At 60.3% G+C, this 25,359-nt stretch overlaps 12 protein-coding genes across 12 annotated transcripts; 8 read left to right on the plus strand and 4 right to left on the minus strand.

The window, feature by feature from the left end:
* Nucleotides 1-3,113: 3,113 nt before the first annotated feature.
* Nucleotides 3,114-5,639, plus strand: HIS4 (uncharacterized protein; the record flags this gene model as incomplete). Its single annotated transcript, XM_060597205.1, has 1 exon — nt 3,114-5,639. The coding sequence occupies one exon, from the start codon at nt 3,114-3,116 to the stop codon at nt 5,637-5,639; it is 2,526 nt and encodes an 841-aa protein (XP_060454122.1).
* A 234-nt stretch (nt 5,640-5,873) lies between these two features.
* On the minus strand, nt 5,874-7,070 carry PPH3 (uncharacterized protein; the record flags this gene model as incomplete). The annotated part of the gene is made up of 7 exons (XM_060597206.1): nt 5,874-5,956; nt 5,994-6,309; nt 6,344-6,473; nt 6,515-6,671; nt 6,705-6,795; nt 6,892-7,015; nt 7,051-7,070. 7 exons carry the CDS (start codon nt 7,068-7,070, stop codon nt 5,874-5,876), a joined length of 921 nt encoding a protein of 306 aa, XP_060454123.1.
* A 333-nt stretch (nt 7,071-7,403) lies between these two features.
* Nucleotides 7,404-8,920, plus strand: NUP49 (uncharacterized protein; the record flags this gene model as incomplete). Its single annotated transcript, XM_060597207.1, has 3 exons — nt 7,404-8,254; nt 8,288-8,390; nt 8,426-8,920. The coding sequence occupies 3 exons, from the start codon at nt 7,404-7,406 to the stop codon at nt 8,918-8,920; spliced, it is 1,449 nt and encodes a 482-aa protein (XP_060454124.1).
* A 213-nt stretch (nt 8,921-9,133) lies between these two features.
* CcaverHIS019_0202210 (uncharacterized protein) lies at nt 9,134-10,505 on the plus strand (the record flags this gene model as incomplete). Its single annotated transcript, XM_060597208.1, has 3 exons — nt 9,134-10,261; nt 10,293-10,340; nt 10,374-10,505. 3 exons carry the CDS (start codon nt 9,134-9,136, stop codon nt 10,503-10,505), a joined length of 1,308 nt encoding a protein of 435 aa, XP_060454125.1.
* Nucleotides 10,506-10,784: 279 nt separating this feature from the next.
* CcaverHIS019_0202220 (uncharacterized protein) lies at nt 10,785-11,684 on the plus strand (the record flags this gene model as incomplete). The annotated part of the gene is made up of 3 exons (XM_060597209.1): nt 10,785-10,868; nt 10,938-11,079; nt 11,305-11,684. The coding sequence occupies 3 exons, from the start codon at nt 10,785-10,787 to the stop codon at nt 11,682-11,684; spliced, it is 606 nt and encodes a 201-aa protein (XP_060454126.1).
* Nucleotides 11,685-12,201: 517 nt separating this feature from the next.
* CcaverHIS019_0202230 (uncharacterized protein) lies at nt 12,202-14,947 on the minus strand (the record flags this gene model as incomplete). The annotated part of the gene is made up of 2 exons (XM_060597210.1): nt 12,202-14,217; nt 14,255-14,947. 2 exons carry the CDS (start codon nt 14,945-14,947, stop codon nt 12,202-12,204), a joined length of 2,709 nt encoding a protein of 902 aa, XP_060454127.1.
* Nucleotides 14,948-15,240: 293 nt separating this feature from the next.
* On the plus strand, nt 15,241-17,139 carry CcaverHIS019_0202240 (uncharacterized protein; the record flags this gene model as incomplete). Its single annotated transcript, XM_060597212.1, has 2 exons — nt 15,241-15,510; nt 15,541-17,139. The coding sequence occupies 2 exons, from the start codon at nt 15,241-15,243 to the stop codon at nt 17,137-17,139; spliced, it is 1,869 nt and encodes a 622-aa protein (XP_060454128.1).
* A 935-nt stretch (nt 17,140-18,074) lies between these two features.
* Nucleotides 18,075-19,480, plus strand: GPD1 (uncharacterized protein; the record flags this gene model as incomplete). Its single annotated transcript, XM_060597213.1, has 7 exons — nt 18,075-18,115; nt 18,237-18,330; nt 18,401-18,628; nt 18,660-18,849; nt 18,888-19,016; nt 19,080-19,292; nt 19,338-19,480. The coding sequence occupies 7 exons, from the start codon at nt 18,075-18,077 to the stop codon at nt 19,478-19,480; spliced, it is 1,038 nt and encodes a 345-aa protein (XP_060454129.1).
* A 107-nt stretch (nt 19,481-19,587) lies between these two features.
* CcaverHIS019_0202260 (uncharacterized protein) lies at nt 19,588-21,019 on the minus strand (the record flags this gene model as incomplete). Its single annotated transcript, XM_060597214.1, has 4 exons — nt 19,588-19,822; nt 19,859-19,988; nt 20,035-20,843; nt 20,907-21,019. The coding sequence occupies 4 exons, from the start codon at nt 21,017-21,019 to the stop codon at nt 19,588-19,590; spliced, it is 1,287 nt and encodes a 428-aa protein (XP_060454130.1).
* A 142-nt stretch (nt 21,020-21,161) lies between these two features.
* On the plus strand, nt 21,162-21,814 carry ERG28 (uncharacterized protein; the record flags this gene model as incomplete). The annotated part of the gene is made up of 4 exons (XM_060597215.1): nt 21,162-21,177; nt 21,220-21,360; nt 21,428-21,518; nt 21,640-21,814. 4 exons carry the CDS (start codon nt 21,162-21,164, stop codon nt 21,812-21,814), a joined length of 423 nt encoding a protein of 140 aa, XP_060454131.1.
* Nucleotides 21,815-21,874: 60 nt separating this feature from the next.
* CcaverHIS019_0202280 (uncharacterized protein) lies at nt 21,875-23,011 on the minus strand (the record flags this gene model as incomplete). Its single annotated transcript, XM_060597216.1, has 3 exons — nt 21,875-22,222; nt 22,505-22,659; nt 22,729-23,011. The coding sequence occupies 3 exons, from the start codon at nt 23,009-23,011 to the stop codon at nt 21,875-21,877; spliced, it is 786 nt and encodes a 261-aa protein (XP_060454132.1).
* A 329-nt stretch (nt 23,012-23,340) lies between these two features.
* On the plus strand, nt 23,341-25,283 carry CcaverHIS019_0202290 (uncharacterized protein; the record flags this gene model as incomplete). The annotated part of the gene is made up of 3 exons (XM_060597217.1): nt 23,341-23,469; nt 23,823-24,625; nt 24,665-25,283. The coding sequence occupies 3 exons, from the start codon at nt 23,341-23,343 to the stop codon at nt 25,281-25,283; spliced, it is 1,551 nt and encodes a 516-aa protein (XP_060454133.1).
* Nucleotides 25,284-25,359: the final 76 nt, after the last annotated feature.

The following is a 25,359-nucleotide window of genomic DNA, read 5'->3' on the forward strand; positions in this document are numbered from 1 at the left end:
GTCGTCGCTGCGCATACCATCACACCGCAGTCCCACATCCCTCCTATCGTTCGCCATCACACCATGGAAGCATTCGCCACTTGGCCCCACTCAGCCATGCATCCATGTCCGACGCATACCCAACGAGCGATCGTTCGGCATCTAGACTCGCATTCCATCCGTTCCCGAGTTCATACTGCACGACATAAGGGGGGAAGAGGAAATGTCGTCATGTGCACCCAGGTGGTCCGGCTCGCCACTGCGCTGCGCAGTGGCTTCGGCCTGCGGCGTTCTGCTCGCAGCTAGGATGCGACATCCCGCAGCTGCAACCCAACTAAATTAGTTGAATCGTCGAATAGAGCAGCCGCGCTCACTGGACACGAACTGGCCAAGTCGCAGTGGCGACTACAAACGTCTCAGGCATACTACAGATCAACCGAGCGGCGATCACGCTCAAGGTGGCGCGCAAGTCTCTCGCCCTCATCAATATCAAAGTCCAGGTCGAGTCCCAATCCCTTGGGGATGATGACACCGGGTCTATCGTATGCCGGTGGCCTGTCCCTTCGTTCCCTCCTCTCCCTCCTGCGTCTCTGTCTCTCGCTCTCGCTGTACGCTGGCGGCGGGGTGTCTGGTGGCGGAAGATCGGGGAGGGGTCGATCGAGTAGTGAGCGGGGTAGGAGTTGTGGCCCGACGAGCACTTCCGGCCTGTGATGGTTGAGCAAGTCTCCCGGCCTGAGCTTGCCAACGAGCTGGCACAAGTTTAGGCCAAGCTTACTCCCCCTCCACTGAGATTCGGGGGCGGGAGGGTGTGATTCAGGCCGACTTTCTGTAGATGTGGTGGCCGGTGGCCTGAGACAGAGAGAGCGAGCTCGACCGAGGGAGGATGAGAATGAGCGAGCTCGACCGAGTGAAGATGAGAACGAGCGACGTGGTTCGGCGCTGGATGAGCTCGTCATTGTGGATGATGAGGAAGAGGTGGCGAGTTTCGTACATGTACCTGTTATCTGGGCCTCAATCCCGCAGCTTTAGCGAGCCACATGCGGCAGACATACCACACCAGGCATGTCACCTCGCCACCGGAAACATGGAAACATAAGGTACGTGCCTTCATCACCAAGGTGTCGTCAAATACAACTCTAGAATATGCTACAGTCCAGCTCGGCTCGTCTGCAGTGTCCGCCGTGCACTATAGTGTCCGTGGCTCGCAGTATCCTTTTAGATGGTATCAATGACGATCGGGCATCGTGAATGCGCCGGAACGCTCGTGTGCGTGCGCGTGCGCGTGCGCATGGGAACGTGGTCCTCGCGGAGGAGGAGGTGCATCCCTCGTCGCCCGGTACTGGAACTTGAGCACGGTGGCGGACTTGAGGAGCGGCTCGTGTTTGTCGGCATCGCGGAGGGTGACTGGCGACCCGTCTGGCCGCAGACATTTACCGACTATCCTGCGTGGGATGGCGGGCGACATTGTAGTTGGCGTGGTAGTTGGCGTGTACGTGTGTGGGTCTGCGTATTCTCGACATAGAGTTGGCATCTTATGATACAAAATGTCTCACACTCTCTGGCATCTCTCACCGATCGCAGACCGAGTCGAGCGATGAGAAGCGGATGTGGATCCATGTCCAAGCTATGCCCACCGTCAGAGGCGTCGTAAATGAGAGGAACCGTTCCTGTCTCCCCCCTCATCTCCGACTCGGTCCTGACGTCAAAATCCACCGTAGCCAACGGGCGGTGATTCCGCCTCATTGCCTGATTGGCCCCCTCGTTATTAGTGGACTGGTGGCGTTGTTGCCAAGCTTTACTCCACTCTTCCTGCCGAGGCATACCTCAAAGTGGAGTTACGAAAGCGCTCGAAAACCATCAGGGAATATGGACCTGGGATTGGTTTGCCGCGCGGCAAGAGTGAGCCCACCCGACCAATGATGGTTGGGGCGTTGGCGCTCAGGGCGGCTTCTGCGCCTCCTTCCATCATATTACGACGTGCCAGCGCCACTGATGGCAGAATGGTAGAACGAGTAGAGACTCACGCCCATTCGTCTCAACCGCTGCTTTGATGCTCATCCGCGCAGATCTCGGACGAGTGACATGCATACCTCCTCAATTCGGCTGCCACCCGCATGCCATCTCCACCCTCCACACAGCAACCCCGTGATGCACGGACGTGTCGTGGGGATGAGCGGAGACGAACCGTGTTCCGCGCCCCGCTACTCGGCTAGTCTTCATCGGGGTGTCCGGCATAGACGGGCCGGCATTCTCTATGGGTGCGCCTTAGTTGTTGATAGTTCAACTACGGCGACAAGATCGGCTTCGGCTGACCTAACGGGGCGAGTTGCGCCGGTTGTCGTTACTCTCCTCTGCACACAAGTGTGAGCGGACACGTGGTCGTTGGATATGTAGCTCCGTCACGTGGTGGCTGTACCTGCTCGTAGCTGACATGCGTGATCTGGTCCCTCGACGATCATGTGGCAAACGCTCGTAGGCAGTTCCCTGCTTTCAACTGTTGCACGAGTGAAGAGTGACGCGTATAGTCGGTTGGCTGACAAGCAGCGCCAATATGGCAGGCTAACAGTTTCATGAGTTGGCAGACAGTCTCCAGGTCCAGGGTTCAAGATACCGGACTAGGATGCGTCGAGCCCAGCCGTACCAGTTAATTCAACGACGAGCTCGCCAGAGGTCCGCGGAGTACATGCACGTCCTGTGGCACGGGCTGTACACCTAGGCAATGCACATACGTCTCCCAGTGATATGGGCCGTATCTGGTGCTGACGGGATGCGCTGGCAGTTGCACGTCGCTCCTCCTCGGCCGGAGCATTCCACAAAAAGCGGTGTATGCGTCTTCCACCGATCTACGGGCGCCTGTAAACAGCGGTTGCAAACAAGCAAAGCCTTCGACGTCGATATCGACGTCGAAGATTTGTTTGGTTCCACCTCTAGACGATGTGCAGCAACGCCCAACGTCAACGGAGACATTCGGTCCTGAATCACCCGACTGCCCACTTGAAGAATATGACGGAGATGGAAGAAAACCTCCACTCCACTATCGAGTCAGTTGTTCCTGGGTGACTTGAGATTCCACACAAACTAGAGTTGTTCAGACTTTTGTGGATTTTCCATCAAACCTCATTCCACTCCCAACCATGCCAACGGCAGTCTTCCTCCCGCTCGTGGACCCCACAGCGGCCGCCCTCATCCCGGCTCTATCACTTATCGGTCCGCTCCTCGTCCCCGCCGACCTCCTCGCCGCCGTCCTCCCCTCCATTCCCAAAACCGCCAACTACATTGTCGACGCGACCACCTCGTCCGATGACCTTATCTCCATCTTGAACGAGGGCGCCCTGGCAGTCGTCGTCTCGGCCGCCCAGCTCGAGACGCTTGACGTACCGCGTGAGCGCGTTATCGTTTCCATTGCAGAGAACGAGGTCGCAGCGGCCGCAACTCTTGCCCAGAAGGCCAGCGGCATCCTCATTACCGGTGTTGAGGGGACCCACACCCCCAAATCACTCGGGATCAAGAACACGGACGTGTACCTCAGCCCCAAGGCTCTTCCCGCGGCCGACGCGCTCGCCCAGGCCATTCGCTCTTCTCTCCCCTCCACCCTCGTCATCCCCACTGCGTCGCTCACGACTGGCGCAACGACCGGCACCCACCTCTCGATCGCGGACGGCTTCCTCGCCCCCGTCGTGTCGGACCGCCCAGACGGGCTGTTCCCAACCATCGTGAGTAGCTCGACCCACTCGTCCCGCCCCCTGGGTATGGTGTACTCGTCGCGCGAGAGCGTCGCCGAGGCCATCAAGTCTCAGAAGGGTGTGTACCAGTCGCGCAAACACGGCTTGTGGCGCAAGGGCGAGACGTCGGGATCAGTGCAGGACCTCGTCGCCATCCAGCTCGATTGTGACACGGACAGCCTCGTCTTCGAGGTCGTGCAGCATGGCACTGGCTTCTGCCACCTCGGGACGCCGACGTGCTTTGGCTCGTTTACCGGTCTCGCCAGGCTCGAGGACACGCTCAAGAGCCGCCTGGAGACCGCACCCGAGGGGTCGTACACGAAGCGTCTGTTTTCCGACGACAAGCTCCTCCGTGCCAAGATCATGGAGGAGGCCGAGGAGCTGTGCGACGCCCAGACTAAGGAGGAGGTCGCGTTCGAGGCTGCCGACCTCTTCTACTTTGCCCTCACCCGTGCGGTGAGCAAGGGTGTGTCGCTCAAGGACATTGAGCTCGCCCTCGATGCCAAGCACAAGAAGGTGACCAGGAGGAAGGGCGATGCCAAGCCCAAGTGGGAGGATAAGGTCAAGCCTGCCGCTGCCGCTGCTGCTGTTCCCGCGCCGGTCGCGCCGGCTGCAGGCCCTATCCGCATGCGCACGACCAAGCTATCAGAGGTGACTGCGGCTGAGCGCCCCGGGCTGCTCAAGCGCCCGGTCCTCAACTCGCTCGCCATGATCGACAAGGTCAAGCCTATCGTCGAGCGTGTGCGCACAGAGGGCGATGCTGGCCTCAAGGCCATGACGAAGCAGTTTGACAGGGCAGACCTCTCGTCCAATGTGCAGCGCGCTCCGTTCCAGACTCCCGGCGAGGACGTGCTTCCCAAGGACGTCCGCGACGCCATTGACCAGGCATACGCCAACGTCAAGGCGTTCCACGCTGCCCAGCTCGACTCTGGGCCACTGCGCGTTGAGACGATGCCCGGTGTCGTCTGCTCGCGCTTCGCTCGCGCCATCCAGCGTGTTGGCATCTACGTGCCTGGCGGCACGGCCATTCTCCCCTCGACGGCCATCATGCTTGGCGTGCCCGCCCAGGTCGCTGGATGCAAGGAGATTGTGCTGGCGACGCCGCCTCGTGCCGACGGCTCCATCTCCCCCGAGGTGCTGTACGTTGCCCAGCTCACTGGCGTGACCACCATCCTCAAGGCTGGTGGTGCACAGGCCGTGGCCGCCCTCGCATACGGCACGGCCGAGGTGCCCAAGGTCGACAAGATCTTCGGACCTGGCAACCAGTGGGTCACGGCTGCCAAGATGCTTGTCCAGAACGACACGGACGCCCTCGTGTCGATCGACATGCCTGCCGGCCCGTCCGAGGTACTTGTCATTGCCGATGCGACCGCCAACCCCATCTTCGTCGCCTCGGACCTCCTCTCGCAGGCCGAGCACGGCGTCGACTCGCAGGTCGTCCTCGTCGGCATCGACCTCACTGCCGACCACCTCGACGCTATCGAGGCCGAGGTCGAGCGCCAGGCCCTTGCCCTGCCCCGTGTCGAGATTGCTCGCGTCGCCATCTCCAAGTCGCTCATCGTCCTCACCGACACACTCGAGGAGGGTATGGCATTTTCCAACGAGTACGCACCAGAGCACCTCATCCTCCACCTTGCCGACTCGCCTGGCGCCGTTGCAAGTGTCGAGAACGCCGGCTCGGTCTTTGTCGGCGCGTTCTCGCCAGAGTCGTGCGGCGACTACGCCAGCGGCACTAACCACACCCTTCCCACCAACGGTTATGCGCGCCAGTTCTCGGGCGTCAACACACTCTCGTTCCAGAAGCACATTACCTCGCAGGAGGTTACCAAGGAGGGCCTCAAGGTCCTCGGCCCCGTTGTTGTTACCCTCGCCGAGCGTGAGGGTCTCGAGGCCCACGCGAATGCTGTGCGTGTCCGCCTCCAGGAGCTTAACAAGTAGTATATTAGACATGGCATGGATTCGGATCGCATTGGGCAGACAGGGTGTGTTTGTTGCGAGGAATGCGGTATGGGTGACGGTTGGTTTGGGCCCCACACAGGATGTCACCTCGATCAACAACAGTCGATACGCCTCACAGCTCTTCATGATCACTGCGTTTACCTATGACTCTGTTCTACAATGCAATGCGGAAGGTATCGGCCTTCGAGCGGGTATACAGGCATCTTGACAACTCTAGAGGAAGTACTCAAGCATCGCTGGTCGCTTCTGCGGCACAGACTTGACGTCTGGCTGCGCCGCTTCAAACACCTTGTACTCTGCCTGTTAGCTGACACGAGACACAATCCAGCTCACCCTGTCTCAAGTCCTCGTTCAATTCGAGAATGGACGCGACGTTTCCGCAGCGGTAACAGTAGTTTGGTGCACTCCACACCGTCACGATCTTCTGGTTGAACATGAGCTTGTAGCCCTCCATGACCAATTGGTGGGCGCGCGCGATGAGCTCAATGTCGTTGGTGTGGCAGAACGTGTCTACGACGTCACCGCCAAACAGGAATCCTGCGCCTCGTGGCGACATGCCCCACCCCTGGATCTCATCGGGATCAGACCACAGTAAGTCGCAGAAGACGCCCTCGTGCGGCACCTCCTGTTTCCTGTCGATGCCGCGGATCTGCGTGAGCTCAAGACATGCCAAACAAGCTCACTTGATCCAACCGCAACAACTGGGGGCTGAGACCGCCGTGGACGCATAATATCCTCCCGTCCACGACCGCTGCCAGCGAGAGGAAGTCAAACACATCCGTACAGTAGCGCCACACGTTACTGCTCCCGTATCTGTCGTCAGCTTGGTATCGTCACGAACTGAGCGGACGTACTTTCTCTGGCACTCGTCATAGAAGCCGTACACTTGTGTGATCTGCCTCGACTCGTGGTTACCGCGGATGAGAGTGATGCGGTCCGGGTACCGGACTTTCAATATTAGCAGAAGGAGGAACGTCTCGACAGAGTAGAACCCTCGGTCGACAAAGTCGCCTGCCGTCAGATCATGATCATTGTGGATCTCACCCATGAAAATGTAGTTTGTTTCGGGGCACTGTCCGCCTATCTTGAACAGCTCCATGAGATCGAAGAACTGCCCGTGGATGTCGCCACAGATCTGGCATCAGCGTCGCGTAACCGGTACTGACACGACCTTCCCCCGCACCACCCCTTCCTTCCTCCACCTCCCAATGCTTCTTGATCTAGGACTCACCGTCACAGGAGAGTCGACATATTGGATGTTTCCCTCGTCCATGAGAATCTCCTTGGCCTTGATGCACAGGTCCTTGACCGCCGCCTCGGGAATGATCTCGCAGCGCCGGAGCTGCTCAATCTGCCTGGCATGTCAGCGTGGTCACGCGCGCACGCGTACTTGTCAAGGTCGGAGGCCATGGTGGCGCGCTCCCCTGAGCTCGAGAGCGGAGAGGACGCTGACGGGACCGTGGATGAGGAGGAAGGGGAGGTCGAGGTGGTCGAGGTGGACACGGAACAGTGAGCGGATGAAGTGGATGATAGTGATCGCAACACGAAAACAACATGGTGGCAATTGCGCCTATTCAATTTATACGGGCGCCTTCAATTCAATTGCCGTCGTGCCTATTGTGTGTTCACACGCCTACTTGTGGACCACGTGACCAACGTCACTGTTTTCTGATGCTTGTCCTCATCGCGTAGGACCTCTGGTGATCAGCTTGATCAGTCCACTGTTGACAACACCCATCCACAATGTCCTTTGGTTCGTTCGGCAAGCCCGCAACACCATTCGGGGCGGCAGCTGCTCCCGCTCCCTCACCATTCGGACAGGCCGCACAGCCCGCCGCCGGACTGTTCGGCTCGGCATCGAATGCGCCCGCCGCAGGCACCTCGTTGTTTGGGCAGCAGCAGAACGCGAACCCGAGCGCAGGGACCTCCTTGTTTGGGCAGCAGCAACAACAACCACAGGCGTCGGGACTGTTTGGCGGGCAGCAGCAGGCGGCTACCACGGGCGGCGGGCTGTTTGGGTCGCAGCAGGCGTCGACGAGCACGGGGCCAACTGGCGGGCTGTTTGGGCAGCAGCAGGCCCAGCCGCAGAGCTCGGGACTGTTCGGGCAGCAGAACCAGACCCAGCAACAAGGGGCGTCGTTGTTCGGACAGCAGCAGCAGCAACAGCCGCAACCGCAGTCGAGCTCGTTCGGCAAGCCAGCTGGCGGCCTGTTCGGGAGCACGACCGCCCAGCCTTCTGGCGGCCTCTTCGGGAGCACGGCCGCCGCGCCGCAGCCTGCAGGTGGCTTGTTCGGGCAGCAGCAGCCTCAGCAGCAGGGTGGTCTGTTCGGGCAGCAGAGCGCGACGCAGCCGGCGGCGGGAGGACTGTTTGGACAACAGAGTACGGCGCAGCCCGCCGGTGGGCTCTTCGGACAGCAGAGCACGGCCCAGCCCGCAGGACTGTTTGGACAGCAGAACTCGGTGCTCGGGCAGCAGCAGCAGGGTTCATCGCTGTTCAACAAGCCTGCGCCGGCGCAGTCGCAGAGCTCTGGGATCGGCAAGACGCGTCTCGCGGACCTGCCGGAGAACGTGCAGAAGGTTATTGAGCAGCTTGAGTAAGCTCCCTGACCGACGGCAGCTGACAGCAGTGCGGGAATCAAGGACCAGAAGCAGGTTGGCGCAAGCATCGACATGACCAACATTGGGCGCGCGATCTGGCAGACGAGCGCCGACGTCAAGGCCGCGAGCGATGTAAGTCGCTGCTCTCTTTTTAGTGCTAATGGCAGGAACAAGCGGCGCTGGCGCAGGGGCTCTACTCTCTCCGTGCGTCGCTCGAGCAGCTCGCGACGCGCGTCAACGAGCAGGCGACAGACCTCCAGAAGCTCCTCGAGACGTGGGAGGCCGCGAAGCCTCTCGAGCGGAGAAATGGCAACATCCGGCCGATCGCGCACCGCGACTTTCCGCAGGAATACTTCTTCCGCGTCGCCAAGAACCTCGAGGAGCGCGTTCAGCGGTACCGGCGCAACATTATGTTGCTTCACCGCGCCATTGTTGGGCTTGCGACCGACGCCGAGGCACTCACGCCACCGGTCGTTGTGCAAACGATGCAGAACAACCAGGCAACGATTATATCGCTCGCGGCGCAGCTCGACCAGCTGCAGCTGCGGATGAACGCGCTGCGGACCGAGTTTACGGACGACTACCGCGAGAAGACGAATAGCATGCGCGACCCGTTCGAGGTCGCTCGCGAGGGGAAGGGCGTCAGCCTGCTGCGGGCGTAGATGTTCAGCTTAGTGTGAGGGAGACAGAGTAGAGTATGCATTACGCGATGTGTCGTAGGCGTCTGGGAGAGCAATGTTGGCGAGCTGTACGAGGCATTTTGCTGGTTGCGTTCAGGCACAGTCACCCTTCGGTCATCACCGTGCCGGGTACCTGACGCTGGAACGCCCGGCAACTCTTGCCCATCAATTCAAACTTGGAAACACACACTCACCATGATCCCTCGACCAGTTGTGACCCAGGCGGGGCGCGTCGCCCTCGAGGGTCTCCTACACCGCGAAGTTGGGAGCCGCGCGATCCCAGCGACCTTTTTCGGCGCGGCCAACGCAGACGGCGAGATCTTCTGGTCGTGTGCTGGCGAGATGGAGTACGGCAACCCCGCGCGCGGCGACGTGACCGACCAGACATACCTGCAGCTCTTCTCCATGACCAAGCTGGTGACCTCTGTGGCTGCGCTTCAACTGGTGGACCGGGGTCTGGCGACACTCGACGACCCCGAGCTGCTGCACGCGCACATCCCCGAGGTGTCAAAGCAGGACATCCTGGTAGAGTACAACGACGCCGGGCCAGTCTACGTGCCCCGCAAGACACCGATTACGCTGCGCATGCTCCTTTCCCACACGTCGGGGCTGGCTTATGCGCGCCGCAACGCCCTCATCCGTCGGTGGCAGGCCGAGCACAACTCGGGCAAACCTGGCGATGGAGATAAGGAGATGTTGGGCCCGCTCGTGTTCGAACCCCGCACGCGCTGGCGGTATGGTACGGGCGTGGACTGGGCCGCTATTTTGTTGGAACGTGTATCGGGGGTCACGATTGGCGAGTGGATGCAGACCAACATCTTCCAGCCGCTCGGCATCACCAACCTCACTTTCCGAGGAAACGAGCACGAGGACAAGTTCCTTACCATGTGCTACCGGCCTTCTGGGGGTGATGGTCCGATATTAATCCCGCCGCCCCACCAGAGACCGCAGGGCGCCTTCCCGGGCCAGAAGGACAAGCGAAATCTGGGTGTGCGTGGGCGCGAACTCGGCGGTGGAGGGCTCTACGGCACAGCGAGAGATTACCTCCGCTTCCTATCTGGTGTGTTGGCTAGTCGCGACGCCGCGCCGGGAGAGGGCATACTCTCCCGCGAGATGTTTGACGAGCTTTTCAAGAGTTCCCTTCCTCCGCGTGGACCCGATAACAAGTGCTATGCGGATTGCGCGAAGAGCATGCTTTTCGGCCACTTTACCGATCCCCGACACACGGATAATGACGGACAAGGCGTCGCCCACTCGGTCGGGTGCATGATCAATACCATGGACAGCGTGCATGGACGTCGCGCGTTCAGCGGGACCTGGGATGTAGGTTGTATCACGGTGGAGCTGACGGCAGGGCGCGGCCAAGAGCGAGTACTGGATCGACCCGACTACTGGCATTGCGGTGAGTATCCGGTAGGAAGGGCGCTGATGGCAGGGCGTATGTGCGACAAACCTCACTAGCCCGAATCCGGACCACTTCATGGGCGTGTATAACCAGTTTGAGCGGACGCTGTACGACTCGCTTACGGTCCACAAGGAGGCCGAGATGCTCAAGTCGCAGTTGTAGTTGGTAGTGGCCTGCATTCATTCGGGCTTGCATTCATTCATGCATAACGTCTCCTGAGCGGGGTGTTCGGTGATCCAAATGGACCGCGGACCAGAATGATGTATCCGAGACGTTAGACGGCAAAGACCATCACAGTCTGTCGAGTTCACTCAGACGCCGGGATATGTCGGCGTCAGGCTCATTCGGAGGAGACGTCGTTCGTTCGGACTTCAGGCACGGCCTCCACCGTGTACCTACGCGAGAGTGTTACTGTTCCCATCACCAACCCCCACATCCATCATGACAGACCCGGTGCCAGACCGCGGACGTAGGCTCGCACAACAGCAGCGCGCATATGAGCTCCAACTTATCGGGGGGCTACAGGTGAGTCCTAGCGCCGAGGGAGCTTCTTCCTGTCCGCTTCTTGTCCCACCAACCCGATTCTGACTCCAGGGCATGGCGTGGTGGACGCTGTACGGAATGGTCGGCGTCGGCCTGCTGCACCGGTTCAACCCGACGTTCCGGAAACAGACATGGGCAATCAAGGCGTTCCTCGTGTCGTCGGCCAGTATCTTTGGTCTAACGATTGGTGCCGGTGAGTCGTGTCCCGTTGGTGCCGCTGTCATGTCACCCGTTGGGCGTCATGTCACCCGTTGGGCGTCATGTCACCCGTTGGGCGTCATGTCACCCGTTGGGCGTCATGTCACCCGTTGGGCGTCATGTCACCCGTTGGGCGTCATGTCACCCGTTGGGCGTCATGTCACCCGTTGGGCGTCATGTCACCCGTTGGGGCCGCATGTCACGCGCTAGCTCACACCAGACGACTACCTGCTCAAGTACGAGTCGGCGCAGCGCGATCAGGAGAATGCTATTCGGCGTGAGGCGCGGAATGCGCTGGCGGCAAAGGGCATCATCGCTACGGAGACGGAGATCCGTCGTTGGCGGGCGGCACAGCAGGCCGAGCGCGATGCCATTGCCGAGCGTGCGCGTGAGGCCCTCGATAATATCGAGGGCGTCGAGAATGTCGAGGCGGGGTCTGTCGCTCGGCTCGCCAGAGCGCGCAACTTTGGCTCCCCGGACTCTGGTGTCGAGGGCGTCGAGGGCGTCGAGGGCCCGCCGGTCGTAGAGGGCGTCGCTGTCGTTGAGAACCTGCCCGTGTCCGAGAGCCTGCCCGTCGCCGAATCAAAGAAGGAGGACTAGACCACACGAGCATTCCAATGTATGGCATACATGAGCACAGGCTCGAACATGTCTGACAGGGAGCAAGACATGGTGTGACAACATTTTGGGTGCGTCCAAGGCCGCGGCCATCGCAATCAGACCTTGCCGTCACGCCGGCGGAGAGGGTGTGTAGTCCGGCTCGGTAGTGTGACCTCTCGACCGTTGGCTTGCTGCGCTGGCCTTCTGAACTCTGTCTATCTGGCTTGCTGCGCCGGCCTTCGGAACTCTCTTGTCTATCTGACGACTCTGCCTTGATGAGATCGCTGCACCCAGTCACTCGGCCTCACCGGGAATTGTAATACTCGCCATCGTCCACGGTCCCTTCATGACATGTTCATAGCGTCCACCAACCCCACCGCTCCCATCGGCTCCTCAGATGCATGACAGGCGCCTTCCTCCACACCTTGCCGGTAGCCACACGATGCGTCCCTGCTGCGCCGATAGCCTCACGGCGCGTAAGCTAGGCAAGATGAGTGATATGCATATGCTGTCTACTCTACTCTCCTCTCCGCCTCCGCGCCCTCTCCGTCTTCCTCTCCTCCATCATCACCTCGTCGCTGGGATGCATACTCCGCGATCGGAGGAGATCGCCATCCGTCTCGCCGCGCGGACCCATAACCGGCAATCCCCAACGTTGGTACATGCGCCTCAAGCGCGCCTCAAAGCCCGTCTCCTCTCCCTCTGGAGCGGGGACCATCGTCTCGGGAAGCGCTTCTTCCATCAACCCCATACCGTCGGCTTCCTGGGATAGTAACAGCGTGCGAACGAGCACGGCATGTGGGCCGCTCCGCTCGATCGAGAGGCGGCCAACCCGCTGTTCAGCACCCATCTTCCATCCCGCCGTGTCTACGGCCTGAGCTAATTCCGCGTCAGGCGAAACATCTACCCTCTCAAGGAGGGGGAGGAGGGCGGGGATGTCTTCGGGCGCGGAAGCTGAACCGGCGAGATAGATTCCCAGGCGGAGTGGGATTGGCGGCGGGCCGCCACCGCGTCCGGGGCGGGCTGTGCGACCACGTTCTCGTCCTCCACAGAGGATACGGAGGAGCGCAACAACAGGAGATAGAAGGGATCGTTGGGCGGCCGCGCGCGCCCACCGTATCGCGACCGAGACGATGCGCTCGTCCGTGTCCTTTGCGCGGATGCTGTGTAGCGCCTTCTTCTGACGAGGGTAGTAGCGTACCCCGTCTGAACCCGCCAACAGACGGAGACAGTACAGTGGGTCGGCGAGAGTGCCTTCCGCCCCGGGTGGGAGGCTCATGCCAGAGCGCGGGATGCGCGAGATCGCGTACCGTGCCAGTAGATGAAGCGCTTGTCCTTCCTTGATTGTCGGCGCGCGTAATGGCTGGCCTCCCGCTGCTTCACGGTAGAGGCCCTCGTAACGTTCCACCATGAAGTGCCATTCGGGGAGCATCGTCTCGGCCGCCTCGAGCCACCGGTGGTACGTCTCGCGTTCGCCACCACCCTCGATGCGGGACATGGCCAAGTCACCGACGGTGAGGAGGAGCTGCTTCCGTTGCGCGTACATCCGCCGTCCCTGTCCACGTGCAGGGAGGTGATTGTCCGAGTCCCACTGCGTGACGGCTGAGCGCCTCACCTCGGGCCCCTCGACGATTGGCGGACCCATAATCCACGGTTGCAGGAGGTTCTGCAGGCGTGCCGCGACGTCGTGCATTGGGCCCTGCTCCTCCTCGGAGAGGTACTGCATAATCTCCTTGAACGAGATGTGGTCCATGAGATGCGTCAAGATGAGCTGGAGCTGGAACTCGGTCGGACGCGCCTCCACCGTATCCATGAACGCGACGGCGACGCTCACGGCCTTGAGGGCGTCGCGTGCCCGCTTCTGGCGCATCGCGGCCAACGCCTCACCGCGCATCTTCATCGCCTTGGCGTACGCCTGATCGTACTCGACGTGCTTCTCCACAGGTGAGTCGGCGTACAGAGTCGGCGGCGTGTAATGAGTGACGGGGCCCTTCCCCTTAACTGGCTCTTCGGGCTCGCGCTCCTTGAGGCCAAAGGTGTGCCTGGGCGGCGGGTATGCAGGTTCTGGCGGCGCGTCGACCTTCGACTGCCGTGCAAACTCCTCGTCGATGAGCTCGGAGGGCGTCATTTCAGTGACCTGGAAGCGGGTTTTCCACTTGTCCCACTGCTCGCCCTTGCCGGGCCTGACCTTGCCTCCGAGAATGGCAAGGAAGAGGGCGTCGAAGCGTTCCGCGGCGAACTCGCGTCCTTCCCAGCCGCGCATGCGCGGTAGCGCGCCGAGGTCATTGAGCATCGCAGCCTGTTGTAGCCAGTGTGACCAGAGAGTGAGTAGTGCGCGCTGTCGGTAGGCGGAGAGATTCCCCCACTTTGGCGGGACGATGTAGTCGATGAGCTTGCGCAGACGCTCGAGGTGCGCATGCATGGCCCCAACGCGAAATGGCGGCCGCGCAGTCTGGAGGTATGCGAGGATACGGTTCGGCGCCCAACGTGGAGGACAGCTTAGGATGTCCGCAACGGTGATGTGTGGGTTTGGCTAATGTCAGCGCGTCCCGTTTCCCGTGTCGACTCACTCTAAGGTCACGGCGCGACCACGGCTTCACTTCCTCACCGAGTCGCGTCATCAGCTTGCCCTTCGGGACGCGATAGAGGTGTGACTCGGCATCTGTACGCCCTGGCCTTGGATCGCCCAGCAGTGATGGAGCGGAACCCTCGAGTGTCAATCCGTAGCTCGTGGAGGTTGGTCCGTCTCGGGCCTGAGCCGTGCCGTCTCTCTCGAGATGCGAGCTCGACCGCCGTGCCGCGTCTTCGAGACCCGGGGTTGGGCCGCTCAACCGCGAGAACTCTGATGGAGAGGAGAGCCGGCTGACTCCTTCCAGCGCATCGCTAGATGGTGGTGCTCCAAGATCTTCCAGATCTGGCTCGGCCTTGCGACGAGTGACGCGCGCAACTCCCCACTCCCTCCGTGACCGTGGTGGAGGCCTGTCAACAACAGCGTGGGCCCAATCTGGTCGGTCCCTCGCAACACTGGTCGGCTTTGGGCCAGGCTTTCTAGTCAGCTTGGGGGATGTTGTTGGCTTGCTCGGCTTGGATGGCAAGGGGGGAGTCACAACACTGCCGTCCCAGTCATTTCGGGGAAGGTTGAGGACCTTTGTCGCCCAGTCGTGCGCGCTGCCTGGCCTATCGTGGAGGCTGGCGGTAGTCGCAAACTCGCGGCGGAGGGTGAGCTGTAGAACATGCCGGGCGACGGCTGCTCTGATGCTCATGGGCGAGGAGGATGTGCGAAAGGTGCTCAGAGGGAGATGTTGCCTACTGATCCACTCAAGTTGCCGGAAAATCACATGTTGCGAGATTTAGGATTTGATTCCGTTCACTTATCAGCCTCCACTGGAGATTCCACGTGATATTAGAACCATATTAGCGTGCTACTAATCCTTCCAGGCACTGGTTTCAAATGGAAACTACATTGACGTCATCAAGCCACAGAATTCCGACCAACCACTAACCATAACTCTCCCAACTCGAACCTTTCCACCTCTTCCCCTCTGACTCGCTCGTCATGTCCCGCCCTGCAGAGCTACTCGCCGCCGACTGCGACCGTCTCTACCCCCGCTTCGAGACGTATCGTCTTCGCCCGCTGGACCCAGATACGGATGTGCGCGCGTACCCTCTCCCGAACCTGGCAACAGCGAGCCGGGTCTCGTACACTTCACAGCAGCTGGGCTTTCGGGAAGTGCGCGGCCGTATTGCATGGGACCACCTCGATTCGCTGGGCCGGAGGGGGGTGTATGTCGACGCGGAGTGGAATGTCGTGTGCTTTGAGCTCAACGTATGTCTTCCCAGGCTGGTCTGACGGCAGGACGCCCTCGAGCCGACCTTTAGCACGCTTGCAACCCTCCCAACCCCGATCGCGAGTGAGGTCGTGGTTGCAGAGTACCCACGCGCCTTGCCGCTCAGTGACGGAGTTTGGGCCGTCAATTCCGGTACTGGCTCGCTGTATATTTTGACTGAGGGCGGGTTTACCGCTCGCTACGACCTACAGGACGGCCCGTTCCTCTTATATGCGGCCCATGCCGAGGGTAGCAGTAGCACTTTCCGCCTCCTGCTCTCCCGTGCAGTTGTGCATAATGCCGACGCGGGCAAGTTTGCGGCCCGCCAGACATCGTTCGAACTCCTCCAAGTGTCGGTAGATACGAGCGTGACGAATGGGGTGGACGACGCGCCGGGCGTCCTCGAGCCTAACTGGCGTTTGGAGGGACCGGATCTACCGTACTGGGCGGTATGGGCGGAAGGGGGATGGCTCGTGTTGTCTGAGGAACCATTCGGGGTGGAAAAGCTGGCGACCAAGAGCAAAGAGACCCCTGGTCAACGCGCGGCAAGGCTCAAGGCCGAGGCGGACGCGAAGCGTGGGGTCGGCGCGCGTGTGGAAGAAATTGTCGACGACAACCCAGAAGAGGAAGAGGTGGAAATGGTGGACGCGACAGCACCTTTCAACTGGACTCAGGAGGCGGGAAGCGTGAGCATCATCGTACCGCTGCCTGCCGGGACACCTAAGACTGCCCTCGCCGTCGTCATTCGGCCCGGATCGCTTCGTGTATCGGTACAAGGCGAGGTGTCCGATCTCTCGGGCTGGCTCGCCCACGAACACAGTTTCTGGTCCGACATTATTGTTGACGAGTCGACGTGGACGTACGACTCGGTCTCGGGCGAGCTAGAGATTTCGCTTGCCAAGCGGGACGGGGACATGCGCTGGCCTTCGGTCTTCGTTCCTGGTGACGACAGTGACGACGACGACGTTCCCGAATCCTTCTCGGCTGCAGAGATGGACTCGATCCGCGCCTCCTTCTCCCGCGCCCAGCTCTCATCAACGTCTGAGGAACCACCTGTTCCTCCGGCATCGATGCCTGCGTTGCTGAGGGAGGAGATGGATATTGATTCTGACGACGACGACGACGACAACGACGACAGGGGCGTCGGGCGTATCTGTGTCATCGGACACATTACTGATGGAAAAGCCGTATGGAGCCGCCAGCCAGCAACAGTTCTCTCCCTCCCGCTTGTGCAGGCTGGCGACCTGCAAGGGGCGGGAATTGTTGTCAAGCAAGCAGTTGACGGGCTCCTCTTCGGCCCAGGTAGCGATCCAACACGTACACCATGGACGCACATTGCTACAAACCCGGCCCTCGCATTCGTGATGAGCTCGAAGCGCGACCTGCGCCTCGTGCGTCACATCCACGACACGGTGCTTTGTTTCGACAGTGGGAGCGGAACAGGCACAGGCAACGCGTACGTCTACTATCCGCCAGAGGACTCTGAGACTGCACGTCAAGGCGTAGTTGGCGTCAGTGGGGGCGCGCGGGGCGCCCTCCTTGGGGTCAGTAGCGTCACGGCAGCCGGGCGAGAGGTCGTTGTTGCTCTGTGTGAGGGCGCCCTGGTAGTGTTGGGCGGGGTTGTGTGAGATTGATATTTTGCTTCTGGGCGTGACGTCCGTGACGTCTGTGTGATGCATACCTTTACGGATGACATGATGATAGTGGTAATGACCTTTTGGGTTCCGAGAACGCACAGTCTTGTTGGTTTGGCTACTAACCAAAGTCTTTGGGGGGGGAGGGGTTTGTTAGGCGGTGATGTTTGACCGCTTATTCAATATATCCATATCCATAAAATGTCGGGATCTTAATCTGTTGGGGGTTCTGGCCTTTGGGGAGATCCGTGCCTGAGACAATTCTCGGCCTCGTTACATCAGTGGCGCATTTACCTTTGTATGGCTGTTCATGCATTCATTCACTCGTATCTGCATGCAAGCCGCAGGCGGCCGGCCCTGCAGACAACGCACTGGCACTGTGAAGGATATTCGTCAGCGGAGGGCGTTGAAGAGTTGAGGTTTGTGCGGCACCCGGAACGCGGCAACATTTCGTCAGCTGTCCTGTCATGTTGTGCCGATCGACCCGATACGATGGCTTCACCCCTGGCTTTCATGACTTGTCTTTTCTTCAGGCTCTTGGTCACTCGAGCTCTGATGATCCGCCCGCCCGCCCGCTCAATATCAGTTCAGCTTTTGAGCACAGGTACCGGTGTCATTGAGTAATGTCCAGCGCAAGTCGTGGCCGGGTTGTCAGCATCCATGTCAGCAGGGTATTGTGACTGGCGCCCCGCAAGTTGCCAGACGGCCATGAGAGGGCGCGTCACAGTTTTCGGAAGACTAGATCCGCCGAGGGGGTGCCCCATATTGTATTTCATCCATTCATCACAACCACAACCACAACCACAACATCATCTCATCGCAGTACATATACTGCTCTAATCCTTTCATCACTTGGATACATGCCCAACGCAGCAGTCCCTCGCATCGCTTCGCTTGCTCGACACCTCACAACAAAAACATTATCAACAATGACTCGCGACAAGGTCTGCATTATCGGCTCTGGCAACTGGTACGTCGGCGTTGGCTGCTGCGAGGTGGTGGTGCGAGGTGGTTGGTTGGGTGGAGCCGAATAACCAGTCAACCAAGAGCCCATCGCAGCTTGCAGCTTGGGTCGACATTGCTAACCCCAGGGGATCTACCATTGCCATGATTGCCGGCCAGAATGTGCGCAAGCACGCCGACGCATTCGACGAGCGCGTCCCCGTTTGGGTTTATGAGGAGATGGTGAGTTGGTGGCGGTGGCCATGGTGATGGTGGCCGCATGACGTCTCACATGACATCGAACTAACCCCAGATTGACGGCAAGAAGCTCACCGACGTCATCAACACAACCCGCCAGAACGTAAAGTACCTCCCCGGCTACGACCTCGGGACCAACGTCGAGGCCATTCCCGACCTCGCCAAGGCCGTTGAGGGCGCGACTGCTCTCGTCTTCGTCATGCCCCACCAGTTCCTCGACAGGTGTCTCGCCACGATCGAGGGCCACATTGCGCCTGGTGCCAGGGCGATCTCGCTCATCAAGGTGGGTGGGCTGAAGACCTAGCTGACCCCAGGGTGTCGACGTTCACGGCGCAGACATCCACATCTTCGCCGACGTGATCCAGGACCGCCTTGGTATCCGGTGCTCTGCTCTGTCCGGGGCGAACATTGCGTCCGAAGTTGCGGCCGGCCGCTTCTCTGAGACGACCATCGGGTATCGTAAGGGGTTCCAGGAGGACGGTGTGCTGTGGAAGAAGCTGTTTGGTGAGTCACCATCTTTTGGACAGGTTGCTGACTGGCAGAGACGCCCAAGTTCAAGGTCCAGCTTATTGAGGACGTTAGCGGCGTGTCGCTTTGCGGAGCGCTCAAGAACGTTGTGGCTGTCGCGGCCGGTTTATCTGACGGTCTTGGCTACGGGAATAACACCAAGTGTGAGTGACGACCATGGGCTGCGCGTTTCCGCCTTTCTTCTTCGCCGCCATCGCTAACCCCAGCCGCGATCATGCGCATCGGCCTCATCGAGACCAAGAACTTTTGCCAAGAGTTCTTCAGCGACGTCCTCCCAGAGACGTTCCTCGAGGAGTCGGCTGGCGTCGCCGACCTCATCACCTCGTGCCTCGGCGGCCGTAACAGAAAGACGGCCGAGGCATTCGTCAAGACGGGCAAGAGCTTTGACCAGCTCGAGCGCGAGATGCTTGGCGGACAGAGTGAGTCTGCTTCAAGCATACTACCAGACCACCACTAACACGCAGAGCTGCAGGGCATCCACACGGCCAAGGACGTGCACATCTTCCTCGAGGCGCGCAACAGAATCGGAGCGTACCCTCTGTTCGACAAGGTCTTCCACATTTGCTGGGAGGACATGGACGTCAACACGCTCACCGACGACCTGTAAAACTACTTTGGCAAGCCGCACGCCTGGCTATAGAGGGCGGTGGGGCGGGGGCTGTGGGCATAGATCTGATCAGAGGTGTAATCCAATGCAATGTTATGAATAGCAGCTTAGACGAAATAGTCGGCGATGGCAGCACGCATCTCGCTCTCGGGTACGCGTCTCCGTACCTCTGCCGCGACAAAGGGCGGCATTTCCGCGTCTTTACGGCCTTTGAGTGCCGCTGCGCAACCGTAACAGAGGAGCGACTCGAGTGCTCCCTCCTCTTTAGTCGTACTAGGATGGCCAGGGAGGACAGTAAGCGACGCGCGCGCCTGCCACTCTTTAATTCCCGGATCAGCCGGTCTGGAATCAGCGCTGCCCAAGTCCAAGATCAGTTACCGTCGGCAGAGGGGACACAATGGCCCCTCCTGTCCCTCTCCCTCCTGTCCGGTGAACTGCAACTTGCCAGCCGTGCGGGTAATAGCCCCAACGGTGGCCGGGTGGCGGGTGCTGAGTGTGGCGACGAAGCCTGGGGTCAGATCTGGGCAGCGGTGAATAGCGCACGCTCGACTCACGCTCAGTCAACCCCTCGATACTCTTCCGGCCCCACTGGCGATAATTGAACGTCTCGAGTCCCTTTGCGTGGCAATACAGCGCGGCTTCTTTGACGCTCAGTTCCCGCGCGCCGCGTAACCTCATCACTCCCGACGCTCCCAAAGCTCCCACCTCTCCCGACGCTCCCACCTCTCCCAAAGCTCGCGAAGAGAGAGTGACCAGGTCCAGAGGAAGACTGAATCCACGTCCCTGCGCTGTGCCGGTGATGACGCGCTGTGCCTCCCGCGTTGCCGTTTCGCCGAGGATCAAATGTGAAACTGGGAGGGCAGAGGCGACTGTTGCCAGAACCGCGTCCAGGATGTGGCCGAGGATAGTTGGCCTGGAGGGGAGGGGAAGGGACGCGACGAGGGCCGATAGCCGGGCGGCGTTGTCCTCGTTGTCCTCTGATGGAATACCTTGGACGAGGCCGGCCACCTTGTCCGCCAACGACGAGTCGAAAACATCCTCAGCCCGGACTTGCAAATACGTGATCCCTCTACTCTCTGCCAACTCTTTCAGTCCACCGACACTCTGTCCAGGGAAGACGACGTGGACGGCAAACGCCTGCGCCCAGACGGCCGGAACACGTTCAGTAGCCTGAGGACCGAGGTATCTCCTCTCCACGAGGAAATCTAGAAGGGCCGTACTCCCCGCTCCTCCCGAGAGGGCTATCAGTGCTCCCCCAGTTTGTGGGGGCGGTCGGGAGGTGATGTTGGGCCGGGAAGAGCCGGCGAGGGGCCCGTTGATCGTACGGCCGAGGCGGTGGTGGATGTGTTTTGTGAAGCATGGTCTGGGTTAGTTTATGAAAGAAGAAGACTCACATGGTCTGGTCAGTTTATGAAAGAAGACTCACCGACAAAACAACAGGTCGCGAATGAGATACTGCGCCCGCCCACCACAACGACTACAGCCTTGTCCGCCCCGAGGCCTGCGTGGCCGAGGCATGGTCTCCTGTACTTCGCACATGGTTTTGGTGGGTTGGGTGGTGGAGACAAGTTGCCACCGAACGGAAATTGTTGGCACCAAAACATTCCGCCGGCCAGGGCCGGTTCCAGTTCCAGTTGACGTGTCAACAAAAGACATCTCATCTTACCGACTACCTGCTGACATGAGCCTCACCCAGTGTACGTCTTCCGTGCAAGGAACAGCTCCCTCGCTGACTCCAGACCTCCCGTCGACGCCTGCGGGCGGAGGCATCCTTCCCTACTGGCTCCTCATCACTTCCGCTGCGAGCATTTACAATGTCGGCCAGAACTACGTTACCCTCAAGCAGAGCAAGGAGGTTTATGCGGGCAAGCCTGAGGAGAGTAAGTCTGTGCGAGTGAGGGCGGTGGTAAGGCCTGCTGTTGACAATATGTGGTCAGCTAACACCAGTGACGCCCCTTGCTGGACGGCTGTTTGGCGCGTGGACTGCCATGGCGGCGGTGGTGCGGTTGCTCGCAGCCTACGATATTTCGAACCAGGGGTGAGTTGCGAGTGGCAAGCCGGGGTGTGTGGCGACGGACTCGCCTGTTGTGTGAGCTCCGGCGCACACTCAACCCTCGCTCCAAGACACCCAACCCTCGCGCGCCCAATTGCTTACCCAGCCTCTACGACCTGGCGATCTGCGCGTTCGGCGTCGCCACAATCCACTTCACCACCGAGTGGCTCATCTTCGGCACCGTCAAACTTAACCGCGGCAGTGCTGGTCCTCTTCTTGTCGGTTCCAGCGGATTGGTGTGGGCCCTCACCCAACGCGACTACTACCTCGGCCGCATCTAGACTTTCTCATGTCACTGCATACGCTACTAGTCACTGCATACGCTACTATCTCCTAGACTACTAGAGCTTGGCCTGCTGGCGCTTCATGCGGGCCAAGAACCTTGCCGCACCCGTCTGCGGCCTCACGATCTCGCGGTGCGAGCGGCTCGCATCGATGATGGCGTGGAAGAGACCGTCCTTGATCGCGCCCCAAACTCCCATGCCGACCTTGGCTCCCTCCTGCTGAGCGAGCTCGATTGAGCGGGAGACAACCTGTGCCTCGGGAGCCACCTCGTCGATGATGCCGTTGGCGAGAAGCTCGGACTGCTTCCAGCGCTTGGCGAGCATTGTGTCGCGAAGGGCGGGCTTGGAGAGGCGCATCTCCAGGAGAGTCGCGAACGAGTTGGGGAGGGGGAGACCGATGAGGAGCTGGGATTAGCGATGAGTGAAGCGAGCGGTGTGGGCAGGGATGGAGAAGCGGCAACCTGATGCCCAGAGTGAAGGACGACGCTAGGATGCGAGCATAGTCATCGGATGATAAGAGGCAAGCGCTGGCGGACATTACCGCGCGGACAGAGTCAATACCGGCGGAAGCCCCCTTAACACCGTCACCGACGGTGGTGTCCGCATCCCATGTCTGCACCTCATTTCCCACCTAACACCCTGCCCACACCAAACCCCAACCAACCCCCCACCACCCCCCGCACTCACCTCGTTCATGCACATCATGCCCTTGTCGGCGTTCATGACGCGGAAGTCGCACGCGAGCGCGAGGACCATGCCGCCCGCAAAGGCGTGGCCGTTGACCGCAGCAACAGTGACGAGGGGGAACGTCATGAGGCGGTAGATGACCGGGTCGAAGATGTCTGGTGTTAGCGTGGTATCCCAGTTCAAATTGGCGCTCGGTGTTGAGATGTGGTCAGGTCGTCACTCACCCTCGAAAAAGTTGGGCGTGGTCATGAGCACGCTAGGGTCAAGACCGTTGCTGAAGAACTTGGGGAACGCGCTAGTGATCACGACTGCGCCGGCACCGTTGTTCTTTCCGCGCTTGGCCTCGTCGACCTCGCCACCGCCCGACTTGCGCCATTCGGCCTCGATGACGTCGAGCTGGGCAGCCAGCTCGCCAAGCAAGTCGGGACGCAGACGGTTGTCAGGACCCGAGTTGAGGGTGAGCTGCCAAACGGTCGGGGTGGGACGGGTGAGGAGGACGTTGGACATGGTTTTTGTTTCTGTTTCTTGGGATGACAAGAGATGGGAGGGAGTGGATAGCTGTTTAACCCGCGTTAAAGAGGTGACGCGAGGCCGCACCGGTCTGGTAGTTGCCGAAACAGGTGAGGGAGGACTGGATTCTCCACGTGGGTCGGTTATCCCGTCTTTATCCGATGTGCCTGATGGGAATAGTCGGACGGGACCTCCACCTTGCTGTTTCCTCACAACCAGTCCAGTCGACAGAACAACCTCGTCTTTTGTCTCTTGTCTCTTGACTATATCTCTTCTCACAGCTCAAAAGAACACTCCTACGTCTTCTGTCCGCCAGATCAATCACCATGCGCCGCTTCGCCCGTGTTCCCAAGCTCCTGCCGCGCCCAATGCCGCGTAGCCAGGCCAGGCCCGCCATTGCTGGATGCCCGCCGCCCCGCGCTTCTCCGCATCTTCTGCGCATGCTGAGCACTTCTGTGAGTATGATTGAGTAAAGAGAGAGAGAGGCTGGAAGTCAGGCTCGTACGCTTGGCGGTGTGGTGGCTTCGGAGGCTGCTTCCGAGGCCTGCTCCGCGCCGATCGGCGACCGCTCGTACGAGGTGGGTGGTGGGCAGCGGAGCACAGATGGCAAGCCGAGTCTGTTCTGCATGCCTGCAGATGGCTCTTGACGCTCTTGCTGCTGCTTGATGGGGTTTTCTTTCTCACGACTACCATTGTCTACCAAGTGCCTTTTTGTTTGAATAAGGTTGATTCGACAACTCGCTGCCGATCAGGCCCCGCCAATCTCGGCTATCGGCCCTTGAACTCGAAACAGTCAACTGACTCCCAGCCATCCACCAACATCCACAATCGCGACGTCCATAACGCTGCTGCCTTCGCAGAGGCTGAGCAGCCCGCAGCCAACGACGAACGCGTCCTCTTCCAGACCCCCGACCAGGTCCTCTCCCTCGGCCAAGGTTACCTCTACTATGCTGGTCCCGCCCCCGCGACCGACGTCGAGGCAGGCGTCCTCAACCGCGTCGAGGGTGTTCTGTCCCTCGCACGCCTGCGCGACGCCTGCCCCTGCCCGAGTTGCATCCACCCCTCGACCCGGCAGAAGACCCACACGTCCGGCGAGGCAGCGCGTGAGGTCGCCAACCTCTCCGAGGTCCAGGCTCGGATGGGTGAGGCCGACGGCGTTCCGGGTCTGTTTGTGCAATGGGCCGAGCACGAGGGATTCTATCCCCTCGGCCTGATCCAGCGTCTCCTCGCCGGCCGTGTTCGTGGAACCTCGTACATTGAGAACACGCTGCAGCGCAAGCTCTGGGACAGGGAGACGTTCCTGCGCGACGCAAAGAACTTTTACACCGAGTACAGCGACTTGCATGCTGGCAAGCGGGGCGAGAAGATGGACGCCCGCCCCGAAGCACTCCTCCGACTCCTTGAGCAGCTCCAGGTCTACGGCCTCGCCGTCGTGCGTGGCCTGCCCACTAACAAGACTGGAAACCAGGAGTGCGCGCTCCGCGACCTGGCTGAGAGCGTGGGCCTGCTCCGGAACACGTTCTATGGCGAGACGTGGGACGTGCGCAACGTCGCAAACTCGAAGAACGTCGCGTACACCAACCTCAACCTCGGCCTGCACGTGGATCTTCTGTGAGTTTGAGTTTTGCCAAGCGACCGAGTTGACCAAAGCTACTTTGCACTCCCGCCTCGTTTCCAGATGCTGCACTCGCTGCGTAACCGCGTCGTCGGTGGCGAGTCGTATTTCGTCGACTCGTTTGCGGCTGCTCAGCAGCTCAAATCCACACGGCCAGAACTGTACGCTTCGCTGCAACGCAACATGATCGAGTACGAGTACGACAATGACGGGCACTACCTCTCGTACCAGCACCCCGTCTTGCCAGAGGGCGACCTGGCCGAGCCGGGCTTGCACTCGGCGATCAACTGGTCGCCGCCCTTCCAGGCGCCGGCTGTCCAGCGTCCCGTCGATGTGAACGGACAAGCAACGCTCGAGGCAGAGGACGAGTTCTACGAGGCGTGCGACGCGTTCCAGGCCAACCTCGACGACCCCAAGTTCCGGCACGAGTTCCTTCTCAAAGAGGGCGAGTGTGTGCTGTTCGACAACCAGAGGGTACTGCATGCGCGAACGGCGTTCCGCGACAAGACCGACGAGGAGATTATGCGCGACGGTACAATCTGCGTGCCGGGTGAGAGCACGCGGTGGCTCAAGGGATGTTACCTCGACGGATCGACAGTGTGGGACAAGCTTGCTGTGCTCAATGAGCAGGTGCGGGGGAAGAAGAGCATCTAGTGTTGTATGAATGACTGTGCAGTTGGTTGTGAACCGCCGTTGCTGGGGTATGGCGCTGGGTGGAGATGACCGGTTG

Source organism: Cutaneotrichosporon cavernicola, assembly GCF_030864355.1.
Source record: "Cutaneotrichosporon cavernicola HIS019 DNA, chromosome: 2".
NCBI classification, from domain to species: domain Eukaryota; kingdom Fungi; phylum Basidiomycota; class Tremellomycetes; order Trichosporonales; family Trichosporonaceae; genus Cutaneotrichosporon; species Cutaneotrichosporon cavernicola.